This window comes from Falco cherrug, chromosome 10, assembly GCF_023634085.1.
Source record: "Falco cherrug isolate bFalChe1 chromosome 10, bFalChe1.pri, whole genome shotgun sequence".
In the NCBI taxonomy this organism is placed as follows: Eukaryota; Metazoa; Chordata; class Aves; order Falconiformes; family Falconidae; genus Falco; species Falco cherrug.
Window position 1 is genome coordinate 18,891,635 of NC_073706.1, and position 17,340 is coordinate 18,908,974.

The 17,340-nt window shown below is 47.1% G+C and overlaps 2 protein-coding genes across 2 annotated transcripts; both read left to right on the forward strand.

The window, feature by feature from the left end:
- Positions 1–4,954: 4,954 nt before the first annotated feature.
- Positions 4,955–5,902, forward strand: LOC102057804 (olfactory receptor 5F1-like). Its single transcript, XM_005438373.4, has one exon. It carries the CDS (start codon positions 4,955–4,957, stop codon positions 5,900–5,902), a length of 948 nt encoding a protein of 315 aa, XP_005438430.4.
- Positions 5,903–12,196: 6,294 nt separating this feature from the next.
- On the forward strand, positions 12,197–13,141 carry LOC102046197 (olfactory receptor 1052-like). The gene has a single exon (XM_005438309.3). It carries the CDS (start codon positions 12,203–12,205, stop codon positions 13,139–13,141), a length of 939 nt encoding a protein of 312 aa, XP_005438366.2. The 5' UTR covers positions 12,197–12,202.
- Positions 13,142–17,340: the final 4,199 nt, after the last annotated feature.

Consider the following 17,340-nt stretch of genomic DNA (forward strand, 5'->3'; position numbering starts at 1 on the left):
GCACCATGGACCCGCTGTCTGTGGTATAAGAAATACTATTGAAGAAATAGAATATTATAGAAGAAATAACTGGGACAGCTCAGGAGCAGAGGCATGTTACTTCATGACACATGGAGCTTCACCTGAGCTACTGATTTGGGCATAAATTTGGCTTATTCTCAGAGACGCAGTTCAGCAGGATCTTGGGGGTGTAGATGGAGGAATACCAGAGATCCAGGAAGGACAAGTTCCCTGTGAAGAAGTACATTGGGGTATGGAGCCATGAGCTATGGCCTATCACCCTGATGAGGTGATGTTGCTCCTGGGGGTGGTGATGTAGGCTATGGTGAACACCATGAACAAGAGAAGCTGCACCTTCAGGTCAGTGGTGGACCCCAAGAGGATGAAGCTGGTGACTGAACTGTGGTTCCTCTCTGCTAGGGACAGGGGAAAGGGACTGAACTGGACACATGGATTACGGTAGCTATTTGATATTTGTAGTGTGGGGTCTAGGTACACCACCTAAGAGAACTTCCATGTTGCTGGTGTTGCTCTCTGTACCAAAACACAGCTACACACACACACACAAGAAAAAAAGTCTGCACCTGTAGATGACAACATTCAGTTAAATCATGCTCAGAGTCAATAGCTAAGTATGCTAAATAAGAGCACTGAGGTAGCTAGAGATCATCTGGAAAAAAAATCCCCTACTACAGTCTGTGACTCAAAAAATATTTCCAATTCCATTTAGGTATTCCTTTCTGGAGCCCTGCAGGCTGGAATGCACCAGGAGCATCTCACACCAGCTTGGGGGACTGGCACCAGACCACCCACCACATGCTAATGCCATGGACTGATTCACTTCACACCTTATCATTCATCTTTTCCCCCTTTGAGCAGCTGAGTGCTCATCAAGCCACTGTTGAAATGGTACAGATTTTTGTGGAATTAAATTCAGCTTCAAGCACAGCTCATGAGCGTATTTGGGGTGAGCTGTGCACTGCTCCAGCCCACGCAGACCAGCTGGTTTCCAGAGGTGATGGATCTGCCCCAGCCAAGTACAGAGTCCCCTTATGCATTTGTCTGGGTGGCTTCTCTCATCCTCAGGACAAATTTGTGGAAGTCAGAGACCAAAACCTGCCAGGTGTCTTAGGGGAAGAAGCCACACAGGCTCTCAATACTTTTTTTTTTTTTTTTTTTGGTTTTGCTTTCTGTATTGCCTTAAATTTAAATTCATTAGAGGATTTTTGACCTTATTGCACACTTGAGCACAGATTGTATTTTATATATTATTATTATATATTATATATTATATATTTCCTGTCTGATTAAGATTTAATGAACAGAATAAGGATAGCTAGTAAAAACAGTAACACAGATGCAGTCCAGCAGAATTTGTAATTTTTCAAGCTGATGGTACTTTTCCTAATTTTGAAACTACCATAGACATATACCATAGACATAGAAACTACCATACCATAGACACATGACAGAAAATGCTGCTCTTGTCTCCTTAGACACAAATTCTGCTGAAAATCTGGGCACCTGAGATTATTACCAGGCAGCCTGGGTATCTGCAGAGTTTGTCTGAGGGGGTTCGTAGCACCTCTGGTTGCTCATTGGCAAAACAAATACGCATATGGACAGGCAATATTATTCCTGGTAATAATGGCAGCAATAAGTGGTGTCTGAAATGGAGCTGCTGGAGGTTCTGAAAGCAGCAACCTGCTCCAACAAACTAATACAGAGAGACCTCCAGCTCTGTAAACTAAAATCTCTTGGAGAAAGAGGATGGGAAAATGTTTCATGAATCCAGGCATCAAAACCACAGCGCCATGGATAATATGTGTCAGAACGCTTGGACCCAGTGAGCAGACCTCAGTGAAAAGAATTTTGTTTGGGTAATACTGCCGTTCTGGTGTTGATTTGAGTTTAGCTTAGGTCATTGCCATTGCCTTGCTCTTCTCATCAGTGCTTATAGCAAAAGTAAAAAAGAAAAATAATTCTTTTAAAAAGCTAACATTAAAAAACCTCGGGGGGGGGGGGGGGGAGAGGGGAACAACATGACAATTATTGTCTTACCGAAGCCAGCAAAGGCAAAGATCAACGTTTGGGGTGGGTTTTGAAGCAAGAGGGTGCTAACATAGGGAGATCATGTCAGCAGAAATGGTTGCAAGAAATATCTTTGCATTGCCAAAATTCAGTTTAAGTGACACTAGAAAGGATACTTGAGAAAATTAGGTAATAACCAGGGGTGACTGCAGAAAAAAGTTGGGGTTTGCTTTTGGTGAATCATGTAGACTTTCACTTTTCATCCACTCCCTCTCCTCAGCATGGGGGAGGGGGGAAGGTATCTTCTTAAATCCAGATGTCCAAAGCAAATTGTTCCTGGTCTTCATTAGTGAGCCTGGAGGTGAAGTTTATATTCTGGGTGGATTTTGCTTGTTGTTAAGCTTCTATTCTCCATGGACTGGAATGCCTCCAAGGCCACAGAAATGAGTATAAATACCACTTGGGCACCAGAAGCTACAGAGGGGGCTTGTCTGCTGTCTGCAAGGTGCAGCAACAAGCCACCCTCAGTGCAGTTTTTAAGGAAAGAGTCCTGAAAAGCACCCTCAGCATTTGTTTGAAGATGAATTATGGCCTCAGTCACTATCTGGAGAAGCAACCGAACTCACCCCAGTTGCATGGAGCTGCACTGAAGATCTGAGTTTTGTTGGAGAATTCATGTCCATGGTGAGGACATCTTCTGTTCTGGCTAGTCCTCAGCCCTGAACCTGCTCTGAAGTGGTGGGACATGCAGGGACATCACGAGGCTAAAGTAGGCACCCCTTTCTCTTTGTTTTATGGACTTGAAGGTAGTGAGATAGAGAAAAGAAAGGACCAAACGTGTCAGATATCTCATTTATAGCAACAAGGCTGAGAACAGCAGAAGGAATCCTACATGGAAGGACGACTCTTCTGCTTTAAAGTTTAGATGACATAAAGCAAAGAGACATGTAGGTGCTTTTTCACAGGTGCCACCGTAATAGCAAGGGATGGTCCTGATGGCCAAGGCGAGAGGGTGCTCATTATTGGGTTCAGCTGGGATGGAGTGAATTTTCTTCTCCATAGCTGGTGCAGTGCTGTGGTTTGGATTTAGTATGAGAATGTTGATAGCACACTGATGTTTGTAGTTGCTGCTGGGTGATGTTCGTACTAAGTCAAGGACTTTTCAGTTTTTCTGGCTCTGCCAGTGAGAAAGGGTGGGTCCAAGAAAGGGAGGGGACACAGCTGGGGCAGCTGACCTCAATTAGCCAAAGGGCTATTCCGTGCCATTTCATGTCATGCATAGTATATAAGCTGGGGGAAGAAGAAGGAGGAGGAGGGATGGCATTCAGTGTGATGGTGTTTGTCTTCCTCAGTCCCCATCCCAACTGCTGGAGCCCGGCTGCCCTGGGGATGGCTGAGCACCTGTCTGCCCGTGGGAAGCTGTGAAGGAATTCCTTGCTTTGCTGTGCTTGTGTGTGGCTTCTGCTTTGCCTGTTGAACTGTCCTTACCTAATCCACGAGTTTTCTCAGTTTTACCCTTCCACCCTGATGTAGGGGGGTGAGGGAGTGGCTGCCTGGGGCTGTGCTGCTGGCTCTGGTGTAACTGTGCCGGTTACCTACAGCCCAGGCTGTGGTACCTCCCCTCCCTGCCCAGCTCCGCTCCTCCTGTTTGCTTGCATGGCCTCGGCTCTACATCCAAGTGAGTCTCCCCATTGCCACTGTGCCACCGCAGACTCCCCTTCCTGTGGGGTTATCAAGGCTGTGTATACTGAAAAGTGTGTGTGTTTGTGTCAGCTTTAGAAGAAAAATGCCCATGGTTTTGCTCTGCTTTGTTTTGCAAAGGGAAATGAAAGTCAATGGGAAAAGTATTTCTGCAAACTGAATAGTTCCATGTGGGTTTATTTTTAAAAAAACAATTCTGTTCAAAATGTACTTGTAATTTACTAAGGAAAAAAACAAAATCTGTTAAACATCTGAATTTAAAAAAATATGGTTATTACTGAGAAATGCCCAGTGGATTGACCTTGCTGCCATGTTAAATGTCCTCAGGAAAGCACAACTCGGAAGCTGTGCAGGAGCTGACATGCTAAACCCAGGTGGGTGTTCTCACTGTTCAAATTGACAGGTAGGTCTTGGCTTTAAGATCCTTTCAAAGCTGCTGGATGAAGGTTTGGCTTTTCCAAGGGCTATCCAGAGTCCAGCTGATGTTTTATGACCTTCCAGTAGGAAGAGCTCTGCCTCCATGTGGTGACACTGAGGAAGCTGAGGGTCCTGCTGAGCTGCCCAAACCATTATCTGCCATTTTATCTGTCTCCCACAGGTGGAATTTGTTACAGAGAGTGGCACCTGTCAATCACACTGATATGCATGACTTCATTCTTGTGGGGCTGACCATCCGCCTGGATCTCCAGGTCCCCCTTTTCTTGGCTTTCCTGGCCATGTACACAGTGATGCTATCGGGAAACTTTGGGATAACTGTATTAGTTGGGAGTGATCTTCACCTTCACACCCCCATGCACTATTTCCTTGGCCACTTGGCTTTTGTCAACATCTGCTATTCCTCCATCATCCTCACCAAAATTCTGGTGCGGATCTTGACAGAGGAGAAAACCATTGGCTTCTTGGGGTGTGCAGCCCAGCTCTGCTGCTTTGTCATTTTAGGGGTCACTGGTTTGCTGGCCATGATGGCCTATGACAGGTATGTGGCCATCTGCAAGCCCCTCCTGTACTCCACCATCATGGGTCCTTGCCTGGCCAGGTGGTTGTGAAGCAACTAAGCATCCTGCCAGGGTGTCTGGCAGGGTTTCATTAGGAAAAACATCATCACTATCTACTAGAGCACAAGATTAAAACCCACTAATAATGAAGCAAGGGATGAAGTCACCATAGCTGATCTCATGGAGACTGCCTCCCTGCCTGAGAGCTGGGGGTCCCTTGCAAACTGATGGCTTGGGAAAACTGGACTACAGTGACAGAATTCATTTTCAAGGGGTTCACAGATCACCTTGACCTCCAGGTTACCCTCTTTGTGGTTTTCCTGCTCTTCTATGTCATCACGGTGGTGGGAAACCTTGGCATCATTGCTGTAGTCTGGCTTGATTCCCAGCTTCAGATGCCCATGTACTTCTTTCTCAGCAACTTGTCCTTCTTGGATCTCTGCTACTCCTCCGTTGTGACACCCAAAATGCTGCTGAGCCTCTCATCGGAAAGGAACACTATTTCTTTTGCTGGCTGCTTCGTACAGCTGTATTTCTATGTTGCTTTGGTAACTGTGGAGTGCTACCTCCTGGCTGCCATGGCGTACGATCGCTACCTGGCCATCTGCAGCCCCCTGTGCTACCCTGCTGCCATGTCCCAGGAGCTCTGCACTGCCCTCTTGGCGGGGTCCTACGCTGTTGGGTTTGTCAGCTCGCTGGTGCTCACAGTGGTTGGGCTGAGGGTGTCCTTCTGCAGCCCCAAGGTCATTGACCACTTCTTCTGTGATGGGCCACCACTCTTTAAACTGGCCTGCTCTGACACTTACCTCAACCAAGTGCTGACACTCGCTTTTGCGGGCTTCCATGGGGTCACCACCATATCAGTCATCCTCATCTCCTACGGCTGCATCCTATCCACCATCCTGAGGATGGGCTCTGTGCTGGGCAAGCGCAAAGCTTTTGGGACCTGCTCATCCCACATGGTGGTTGTTGCCATCTTCTACGGGAGCCTCCTCTTCATGTACCTGCGGCCCAGCTCCAGCTACTCCCTGCCCAGGGACAAAATTGTTTCTGTCTTTTACACAGTGGTGACCCCCATGTTGAACCCCTTCATCTACAGCCTGAGGAACCAGGAGGTGAAGAGAGCTGTGAAGAGAGTGGTGGGGAGAATGACTGTTTCCCTGCCAAAGCGGTAAACAGCTGGACATTTAGGCACTGGTGGGAATGGGGTCTGTGTTTTGGGGTTGTCCTGAAATCAGGGAGAAGACGTGATAATTCCTCTAAATATTAATGTCCCTTTTCAGACTGGCTCTATGGATGTGGGATTAATTTGTTACACACCTGCCTCCAGGCAGTGCATCTCACAACAGGAGAAACACCTGCTTGTTGAAGAGCCACCAAAGGCTGATCTGTGAGGGAAGATGCTCAAGTGTGCAGCTGGTTTTTGAGTACCTGGGGGCAAATGTGTGCTGGGTTTTCTCATGGACCTGCTGTTCCTTAGGCAACTGCAAGTCACCTCTCTCTCTCCAAGGGAAATAGGATGACAAGGCTCAGCCCTGTGAAAATAACACGTTTGTGAGGTTCCTGCCTGAGGACTTGGACCGTTTTGTTCTCAGATGTCTTTGGCCTGAGCCCACTCGTGGTCACCCTGTCCTACAGCCTAGACATCATTCACCAGCTCAGTGGGCTCCATCCCTACCATGTGCTGTGCCTCTTCCAGCCATGAGGTGCGACCTACAGATTTTAGGTGAACTTGAGTGCTTCCAGGTAATCCCCATGGCAAATGGGAGCGTGCAGGAGAACAAATGGAGCAGACCAGGAGGCTTGGGTGGGAGAGGAGGAAATGCTTCCCAAAAGCTGCAGGAAACGGGGACATTTGAGAGGAACTTCTCTGAATCCTCTTCTTCCACAGTGGCCTATCAAAGAACGGGCAAAGGCTTTCTTAAAATGTTCTACTGCACTTTAACCCTGCAATGTGTTTTTTACAGCAAATAAATAGTTCAAACGCCATTGTTGCTGTATGGCACTGGGTACTGGGCAGTGCTGGTTCCTCAGCGTGCTCTTCACTGGAACGTTCTCGTCTGGGTAGTCAAACTGAGGAATGTACAGTAAAGCAAAATATGTTGGGTCACTTGCAATAGAAATAGTCTTCCTATTTTTTTCCTCTGATGTTCTCCAAGCATGTAGCTCTCTGTATTGGAAGGTCCATAAATTGTGGGATTTAACTGCCCAGTTTTGAGGTTTAGAGTGGTTAAGATTACATCTGATTTTAATCTCTCTCACTAGCAGGAAAAAGACCATGATATTTTTAAAAATAAATATGGGAAATGGCTGGGGTGAATTATGTTGCATAAAGGCATAACGTTTCTTATAGGAAATGCAGCGTTGTTGTCTGACACATTTATGTTCCAGACATCTCAGTTTAGGGGGGCTGAAACCAACCCAAGCTATGGGTAATGTCACTGCCATATGTCAGATTTCAGTGTATATTGTGTTTTCATGGCTTTATCTATATATTTTTTATTTGCAACTCCTCCTTTCCATTTCTACCTCCTTTATAAGAGGGACTATAATTATTATAGGCCAAAATTATAATTAGAATTATTCAGTTATAATTAAAATTAAAACTGTAATTATAATAGGCCAAAAATAGCTTTATATGCAGCAATACACAACACAGCTCCATAGTTGATAGTAGGGAGGTGAAGAATTTAGTGATAAACTTTTCAAAGGTTTATACCTACTCACCTGATAACTATTTGTGTATCTGCTTTCTATAAATTGTTTTGCCACCTTCATCATTCTTTTCTAAGAAGCGAAAGAAGTTTCTTTTGTAAATAACTGGAATGCATATTTTTATTTATCTTTTCAAGAGAGAGGGATGCTTTGAGTTGTACCTAGAAGACTGGTAACAAAGCGGGAACAAACATGAAGCAGTGGGGAAAGTGTTGACACAGAAACTCCCCAAACAGAATTATAGCATCACAGAATCACTGAGGTTGCAAAAAACCTCTGAGATCATCAAGACCAACCGTTAACCCAGGGCTGCCAAGTCCATCACTAAGCCATGTCCCCAAGCACTGCATCTATGTGTTTTTTGAACACCCCCAGGGATGGAGACCCCACCACCCCCTGGGCAGCCTGTCCCAGTGCCTGACCACCCTCCCAGTGAAGACATTTTCCCTGACACCCAACCTGAACCTCCCCTGGCACCACCTGAGGCCGTTCCCCCTTGTCCTGTCGCTGTTCCCTGGGAGCAGAGACCGACCCCTCCTGCCCACAGCCCCTGCCAGGCAGCTGTAGAGAGCCATCAGGTCCCCCCTGAGCCCCCTCCTCTCTGGGCTGAACCCCTCCCCCAGCCTTGTGCGCTTCCCATGGGCAGGCAGGTGCTCATCCATCCCCAGGACAGCCCCAGCATGCATGATGGGGACTTAGGAAGACAAACACCATCACTCCCAGTGTCCCCCCCTTCCTCCTTCTCCCCCCGGTTTCTATACTGGGCATGACATTCTATGGTATGGAATGCCCCTTTGGCCAGTTCAGGCCAGCTGCCCTGGCTGTGTCATCTCCTGGTTTCCCACGCCCCTCCAGCCCTCTCGCTGGCAGGGCCTGAGGAGCTGCAAAGTCCTTGGCTTGGTATGAACATTATCTAGCAACCAGAACCATCAGTGTCCTATCGACTTTGTTCTCATACCAAATCCAAACCACAGCATTGCACCAGCTGCTAAGAAGAAAATTAACTATGAAACCGAGACAGTGCTGCAGCGTTTCTGCCAGAGCCATCCCTTTGGCCAACTGAATCACACTGGTGGAGTCTGCAGACTGGAAGAGGAGCTGGGACACCTGTAGCTCACGTGTAGGTCCATGTGTCATGCTGACATGGAGCAGGGTGAGCCCAAACCCATCCCGTGTGCCCACCTCTCAGCCAGTCCTCTAGGTTCCACAGCAATACTGATGGAGAACTCATCTGTTCATGTGACCATGTGTGGGTCTCCTTTGGACACGGCAGCTCCTCCTCTGGGCTACACTGTCTGTTGATCCATCTAACTCCACCTGAGATATCATAGGATTTCTGGACATAGGTGTGGCAGATATGGCACAAGATGTAGGAAGACTTGTGTCCTTCAGGGAGCAGGGGAGATGTATGGTGGGTCTCAGATACTCCTGGATACCCATGGCTGAATGGCTGAACCATCACCTTCGTTTCTACTGACTGCAGCAGGTCTAGGCAGCTTGCTCATGTATCTGTGCTTCATGTTGTGGACAACTGACAGATTAATAAATCCCACCTATGGATCAGACATGATCCATAGACAAGCTGCTGTTTATATGGTGACTCTATCCATGCTGTCAGGTTAATCTGAAAGCATGGGCTTCTGTTATTTAAAGGGAAAAATTAGCTGTACTGAAAGAAACAGTGTGAACTGTAAACTCCTGAAAACATTGCAGACACTGAAAGAAGCTGGTGTCTATTGAGTGTGTTGAACAGAGATAAATTACACTGATGCTACCATAAATACGCTCTCAATTTTCTGCTAGCCAAAACCAAACACAATTTGCAGAAAGAACTGGATTAGCAACATCTTTTTTTCCAAACAGGCTGTGATGATATGGTTTTGGTCTTGCAATAGGGGTGGAGCAACAGAACGACCTGGCAAAAGGGAGGAAAAAATGGGCAGGTGAGATATTCCTGGGACTATCTAGAGCACAGTGAAAAGGTTTAATGGATTGTCTATCAATCAGGTCCTGTATAGACATCCCTGTTCTTAAGCATCAGTAGCCTGGAAGCCTTTCAGGCTTGTTCATTGCCTGGAGGCTTGGATCAGCCTTCATCTCTGGTAATCCCACCCATCTGCTCCAGGCATCCATCCAAAGCTAATTATGACAGCCTAAACTGCTTGCAATAGGTGTTTAAGATACTTGGAGTAAATTGCCCTGTGGCTGCACCTTCTCACCTCCCCCTCGATTTTCAGAGGGGCTTGTTGCAGAGTAACTTGTGCTCATTTGGATCTCTACCTTTTCTGTCTCTGGAGGCTGCCAAGTGTTGGAACAGTGATGGGTACTTGTGACAGGGTTGTAGCACAGGATTTTACGCCCCCCCACACACACATAGCGGAGCCTTTTTTAGCAGTTCAGACTGTTGTGACTCCTGGATTCTCATTAAGGAGCCAGCGTACAATCGAGTTTCATTCCTCTGAGGGATGGGAACAGCAGCCCAAGCCACAGAAACACTTGCTCCCTGAGGAAGGCTGCCCCTTGCCCACAAAGACCTGCCGAGACACAGATAAAAGCCATGCGTTGCTGCAAGCAAAGGACTTCATCAGGTGAAAATATGCAGGAGGCTCCCAGATGCTCAGGAGAGACGTTCTTGTTTACCGGGAAGCTGGGAGGATGGCTTCAGGGGTGTCCCCCCCCAGTTACTGTGCAGGCGTCCCGAGCCTGTAGTGTCACCCCACCTGGAGGAGACCTTGCAGCTTGTAAGAGGAGGTGACCCCATCCGATAGGGGGGTGTGACCATTCCCTGAAAGGTCCAGGTGAGTCCTGCTGGTGCCACCCTGCCCTGGTGTGTGTCACCTGTGGGGAGGCTGCTCTGCTTTACACTGGGTAAAGGTGTGCTCCTCTGGGTTAGTTGAAGGTGAAATATTTCTGCTGGGATGCACTTGGGATGCACTCCAGCATTTCAAAGTCGTAAGATCAGAAATTATGCTGCTTGTGGTATGTTTAAGGAGGCTGGGGGAGGAAGAGGAGAGAACCTTTAAAGGAAAGTTTAGCTCACCCACTGGCCCTGAAATAAAGTGATGTTCGCTTTAAAAATTAAGGAGTGTTTCTTTATAGAAACATTCTGCTCATGGAGAACGGTTCTTCAGTGAGTCTTCTGATCCTGGTGCTCATCTGGTGGGGTAAGACTTGATTCTCATCCTCAGTTCTGTAAAGAATGAATTGTTTTATGCTGAACCTCCACATTATCAGGGTCAGGAACCTGTATTTCACATTTTCATTCTTGTGAGCAGCTTACCCGGGTGTCTGAAGGGAGAGCCAGCAGCTGCTGGGGTTTTGCCTGATGAAAATGAGGTAAAACCAAGCCCCGCATGTGTCCTAACCCCCAGGGTGCCATGCTGTGCCGGGCAGGCTCCCTCTGAGAAGGTTTTCCTCCTTAGATGGCATCTTGAAACAGGGAATTCTCAGCCTGGCGCTCTTTTCCCCCCCTTGGCCCTTCCCCTCTGCCCGTGCTCTCAGCAACACCTTGTTTTCGCCTGGAAATGAAGTGCACTTTGCAGACAGATGCTGGGGAGAGCACCAGTTGTGACTCCATATTCCAGGACGGAATCGTGGAACCCACTTTTGTCCAGGCTTAGTCCGTACGTTACAGTCGGTTCATATACATAAACACTCACAGCTCTCTCCTGGCACTTAAATCGCCTCCGTAAATCCACCTCAGTCCCTTCCATCTCCCAGCCCACCTCTGGAAACACAAGGCACGGTTAAAGTCACCAGCAGGCGGTGGTGGCTCAGGTGCCCATGTAAATGCTTCATACAGGCGACCCCAACACCAGGGCCAGTGCCTGTGCTCTGAGCGCCACGGGGAAATACTTCTTATGGTGTTTAGTCTCTTCATTGTATATTCTCTAAACTGTACCAAGGAAATGTTTGATGCTTACCCCGGTTCAAAATAGCACTTTTGGACCCCGGTTTTGCTCGTGGTCTCCGTGGCTTCATCTCCCCAGGGTTTCTGAGGCTGCAGTACTAAACTCCTCCTGTCCTGAAGGAGTTTTAGGATCATGCAACACCCCCTGCCTCTCTCCCTCCCTACTCAACAAATTAGACGGGTGGTTTTCCCCTTCACCTCAATGTCCTTTCCAAAACCAAAAAAGGAAAGCTGCAGTATTTTTTTATTACAATTATATTATTATATTGTATAAATTATAATATTACAATTATAGCCAGAAGACAGTGCCAAAATCAGAGCTGTCCTGTTCTGGGTGCCTTATCACGATCGGTTTGAAATGGGGAGGAAGGGAAACAAATGTGGAAAAAGCACTTAATCCCGGAGGTCGAGGGCAGAGCTGGGGATTTGGTCTGTGTCACCTGCACCCCCAACTGCTGCTATATCTGTTGACCTCAACAAACTGCAGGTACTAAAACAGGATTCTGCAGTAGAGATAAACCTGCCCAAAGGTCTGCCCACGGTGAGAAAGTGAGAGACCCTCCGCAGCGACTCTCTGCAGGGCGGGGAAGGTGTTTGGGAAAGCCGGGACGCTCTCCCTCCAGAAAGGACCTCCTCTTCCCTTGGACTGTGAAGGAGGACGAGCTCAGAGCAGATGGCTACAGTGCAGTCCATCCCACTCTAGCACCCTAGGAAGGCATGGTCTGGGCACCTTGGCTCTACAGGGTGTCAGTTATCAAGTTATCAGTTTCAGTTCCAATAAATAAAGGCATGGTTTCCACTGTCCTGCATTTCCAGGCTCTCTCCTTCCTCAGCAGACACGAAGCCCTGAATGGCCCAGCAGAATCACACCTCAGTGGCAGAGTTTGTTCTTGAGGGCCTGAGTGACCGAGTGGAGATGAAGGCAGCCCTCTTTGTGCTGTTGCTGCTCACTTACACCATCACCCTTTTGGGCAACACAGGGATAATTATCGTCATCCAAGGTCACCCACAGCTCCATACATCCATGTACTTCTTCCTTGGCAGCCTCTCCGTTGTTGACATCTGCTTCTCCTCTGTGATTGCCCCCAGGACCTTGGTGAACTTCCTAGTGGAGAGGAAGACCATTTCCTTTGTCGGCTGCATGGGCCAAGCCTTCTTCTACATTGTCTTTGTGACAGCCGAGTGTTTCCTGCTGGCTGCCATGGCATACGACCGGTACGTCGCCATCTGCAACCCCCTGCTCTATTCTGCTGTTATAACTCCGGGGCTTTGCATGCGGCTGGTGGTGGGGTCCTACATCGGGGGTGTCCTGAACGCCATCATACAGATGACCTTCATCATCAGGCTGCCCTTCTGCAGGTCCAACGTCATCAACCACTTCTTCTGCGATGTTCCTCCCCTCCTGGCTCTGTCCTGTGCCAGCACTTACATCAATGAGATCATCCTCTTCTCCTTGGCCGGCATCATTGAGCTCAGCACCATCTCCATCATTCTGGTCTCCTACATCTTCATCTCCTTCGCCATCCTGAGGATCCGTTCAGCTGAAGGCAGGCAAAAAGCCCTCTCCACCTGTGTGTCCCACCTGACAGTGGTGACCATGTTGTATGGGACGACCATCTTCATGTATCTACGCCCCAGCTCTAGTTACTCCCTGAACACCGACAAAGTGGTCTCCGTCTTCTACACGGTGGTGATCCCCATGCTGAACCCCCTCATCTACAGCCTGAGGAACAAGGAGGTGAAGGATGCTCTAAGGAGAACAGCAGAAAGGATCACAGTCAGGCTCTGAACCTCATCCTGAAAACCTGACACAGGAACGTGGGTAACATGGGGATTTCTCCCAGAGGCTGTGGAGCTTCCGTCCACAGAGATATTCAAAAGTTGCCTGGATGAGTCCATGAGCAGCCTGATGTGGCTGTGAAGTCAACCCTGCTTTGAGCAGGACATGGAATAATTTTTGATCAGAAAGGACATTTAGGTCTCTGGTCCTATGAACAATATATGAGTGTGTGTGTATATATAAAAATACAATATTCAATGTATATTATGCTATTTATTTATATATAATGCAGTATATTCTTGTGTTAAATGTGTATGCCAACACACATACGTCACTGATTTTTCTTGTTGCTCCCCAGCCCCAATTTATCTGGGGCCTCAATCATTTTTAGGCTGGGCTGGGGAGGCGGCTCCTGTGAAAAACTCCTTCTAGGAAGGATGGGAACACAGGAGCTAAATGGATAAACTCTGAAGTTTTAATGCACTTATGGCGATGGGATATTGTGCATAAGCCAAATGAACAAATTATAAACTCTTAAACAGGTCTCTGTTGGAAACCAGGCTGCTGAGTTGAACTGCAGGGTTAAACTGATCTCTGTCACTTCTTTTTAGGCACCTATACACCCTTCATTCTTTCCTTCACAATTTCTGTCTTTCAAGGCCTTGAAACAAAGCTCTAATTAGTTTTCTAATTTATGCCCAAAGTGGTTTGTTAAAACCAAAGACAATAATATTGTCAGTAGCGTTTGCATCCAGAGATTTCCACTTTGGCGAGAGGCAGCAGGGAAAAGGAATTTAAAAGGAAGAAAAAAACTCCCAAACACTGTGAAACAAACAAAAAAATAATAAATGAGGGTAATAATAATTAAAAAAAGGTCTTGATTTCTTATGCAAGAACTAATTCCTGCCAGAAATGGCACCTCCCCCTTTTCATCATCTTGTGAGTAGGAACCTGTGGTTGCTGTGAGAATGCAATGCTGCCAGAGGGAACGGTAACCACAGCCCTCTCCCCCGCAAAAAAACCCTTTTCTATTTCTTTAGCAGTTTGTCACTCAAAGGTATGAGCTGTCCCTGATCAAATCATCTTAACAAGCTCCTCTGGGAGGGGAGTTGGATGATCGTCTGGGACGGAGAAGGCTTGGCTGGGTCAGGAATGGGGATTTTCCACCTCTGGTCACTTGATGTGAGCTGTATTGTCAACAGGGGGAAAATACCCCCCAGCACACTGAAAAATAACCCCCACAGCAATGTAACCCTGCACAGCACATGGAGCTTTTATTTTATTATGTTATGTTATGTTTTCGTGTTATGCTAGGTTTGTTATGTTATGTTTGTTATGTTATGTTATGTTTGTTATGTTATGTTATGTTTTGTTATGATGTTATGTTATGTTTGTTATGTTAGGTTAGGTTTGTTATGTTATGTTTGTTATGTTATTTTTTGATATGAAAGTGACCAGCCTGAAGCTGACTCTTACTGTGGCTGGCGAGCTGTGACAGCGTACAAATATACCTGCTCTTTAGATGTCCCTCTCCTTCTCAAAAGTTGCCTTTCTTCTGCTTCTGAATAAAATCCATTCCTGTTTATACATGGATGATTTATTTTTGTTCCTGCTCTCTACCCTTGTGCTCTGTTGTCAGCCCCAAGGGATGCAGAAGTAACTGTCCCTTCCAGATACTAAAGGAGTGCTGGAAGGGGAAAATGCTAAGTGGCTAGAAAAATACTGATCAGGATTTCTGATACATTGTCACCATCTATTGGACATTGTTGGAAATAGCCGCTCCTTTTTATTTTAGGTAAAACCTTTTTCTCCTGTGCCAGCAAGCCTTGGGTAGCGAACGGTGGGAACTGAGCGATAGCACCTAAATACCACAAGCCCATGGTGCTGCCTCTGCGATGGCTGATCCCATCCACATCGCTGATTTTCTCAGCATCAGCTCTTGAACCTGTTAAAAATGAACAGGCACTGTCGGATATTTGAACAAGCCGCCCTTACCAAGCTCCCCTTGCATTTAGAAACGATACTTTAAACTGCAATTTAATTTTTTCCCCCCTAATGCAATTCTTGGGCGAGGTTTCAGGTTGTAGGAAATTTAGATTATCGAATACTATTTTTCTCTTAAACCATCTGGGCCAACTCTACCCAACTTGAAATGGTAATTCCTGGTTTTTTAGATTACCACCTCCTACAGCAACTGTTTCCTACAGATCTACAGATCCCTCTCAGAAAGGGTTCCTGCAGCACATCTTTCTTCCTAACAAACCCATCCTAGATTTTACGATAAAGGCAAATGAAAATACATAGAGAGATCTGAATTTTTATCCTACGTAGGTGAAGGATTTCATTTGTTGCTGTTGACTTATGTAAACTGCATCCATCGCTACCTAAACGGTCCCAGGTGGGCAGCTGCCCTCAGTGCCCTCGGGTGCTGCATTAAATGGATGCTGCTGCCTATATAATCACCCTGCTCCTGGGCCGCTCTGGGTGAGTTTGTCCTGGTGGCCTTCTCAGGGAAGAAACCCAGCCTTTGCTATAGAGCACTGAGTGCTAGGTGGATAAAACCAGGAATGTTCCTTACTAGCTGGGGTTTTTTTGAGCAGATGAAGCCGTGACTTTGGTCCTTTCATGGAAGGCACTGCGGCCAGTGCATCCCCCTCGCGGCTTTCGAGGCAAAGTATCAGAGGAGTTTCTGGCTGAAAAATAAAGGCAGGTACATCAAAATGAAAAATGAATTTACTTTTTTTACTCTAAATATCAACATAAACTGAAAAAAAAAGGCAGTGCTGGATTTCTCATCCCGTGCAGTCTGTACCAAGCATTGAATGCTTCCAAGAAGAGCTGCTCCATGGGGAAAGAGTAAGAGGTTTTCAAGTACAGCTATCGCACATGACACACAGATATTACAAAGACTACCTTCTGGAATTTTTTTAGGATGTGTGAAACTATGAAAGGCAACATTTTTGAGCAGGTATTGTTCAAACAACACCTTACGCTGTCATTAATTTTAAAACCCAATTGGCTGTATATTGACCGGGCAGTGGAGGCTCTTGGGGTCGCTTTGGGCTTGGCTGGCACTGACCCTCACTTGATCTGGCAGGTCCGTCGAGGTGAAGATGTCATTCCCCGACCTGTTTCACCCTGGGCTCTGTGAATGCTGTGAAGAGCAAAGCTGTGGAAGTGTGGGTGGATGTTGCATGGGAGAAGACACGGCTTCCCAGCCAGGCTGGGGAACGGCTGTGAGGGTTCAGCCGGCCCCAAGAGCAAAGCAGAAGAAATCCCACTTTGTCCCACCGCTCCCACAGGATTCCCAGGACCCAGGGCAGCCTGTCCTCACCGGCTCTGTCTCAGGCTGGCAGAAACCATCACCCTGAGAAAGCAGAGGGATACTGGAGGCGTGAGCACAGGCTGCTTTTACTTCACATTTTAAACCATCCCATTAACCAAGTTTTTCTGCAGTCACTAGTCTGGGCTGTAAGACCCTCAAACCCCCAGCTACCCAAATGGTATGTTTTAGCTCTATAGCTCTGGCACCTTCCCCTTGTTCCTGTACTGAGATTTTGAGGATAACGTCCCCCACAAGAGTGGGCTGTCTGGACTGGACCAGGAGGATGCACTGTGAGGCTCTGCCTGGTGCAGGGTCTAGGCAGCGGCCAGTCTTTCTCTTATCCATACCATGAGTTAAATCTTGGAAAACACTAAGGAAAGGCTGCTCAGTGAGTCCCAGGGCAGCTTGTTGGAAGGTCTTGTACTGGCTTGCCCAAGAGATGCAAGTTCCTACCCAATTCAGGTAGGAAAGCAAGTACCACAAATGGAGATCCTTTCCCTGGGAGGACAAGGATAAATACTCTGTTAGCAGTTCAGCAGAGCGTGGACCAGCCACCCACCTGTTCAGCGTGAGTAATACCTAATCCAAGGCAGCGAGAAATGGGTTTTAAATTTAATTTAGCTCCAGTCCAGTTAATGTCTTCAAGCTGCAGGGAGATGTGACTCCTGGCAGGCAGCTGTCGTGCGTGGCACAACCCGCAGCCTCAAAAACTTCCTGGGTTTGATAGCTACATCTTGGATGGCTTCACACAAAGTGTTTTGTTTGTTGGGTAAAGAAAAATTGAAGATGAGTCTTAGTTTATTGTGGCATTCAGGTCAATTCTCCACCGGCAGCAGAAGTCTGCACCTAGGCAGGACGCTGCCTGAGGGGGAGGATTCAGCCC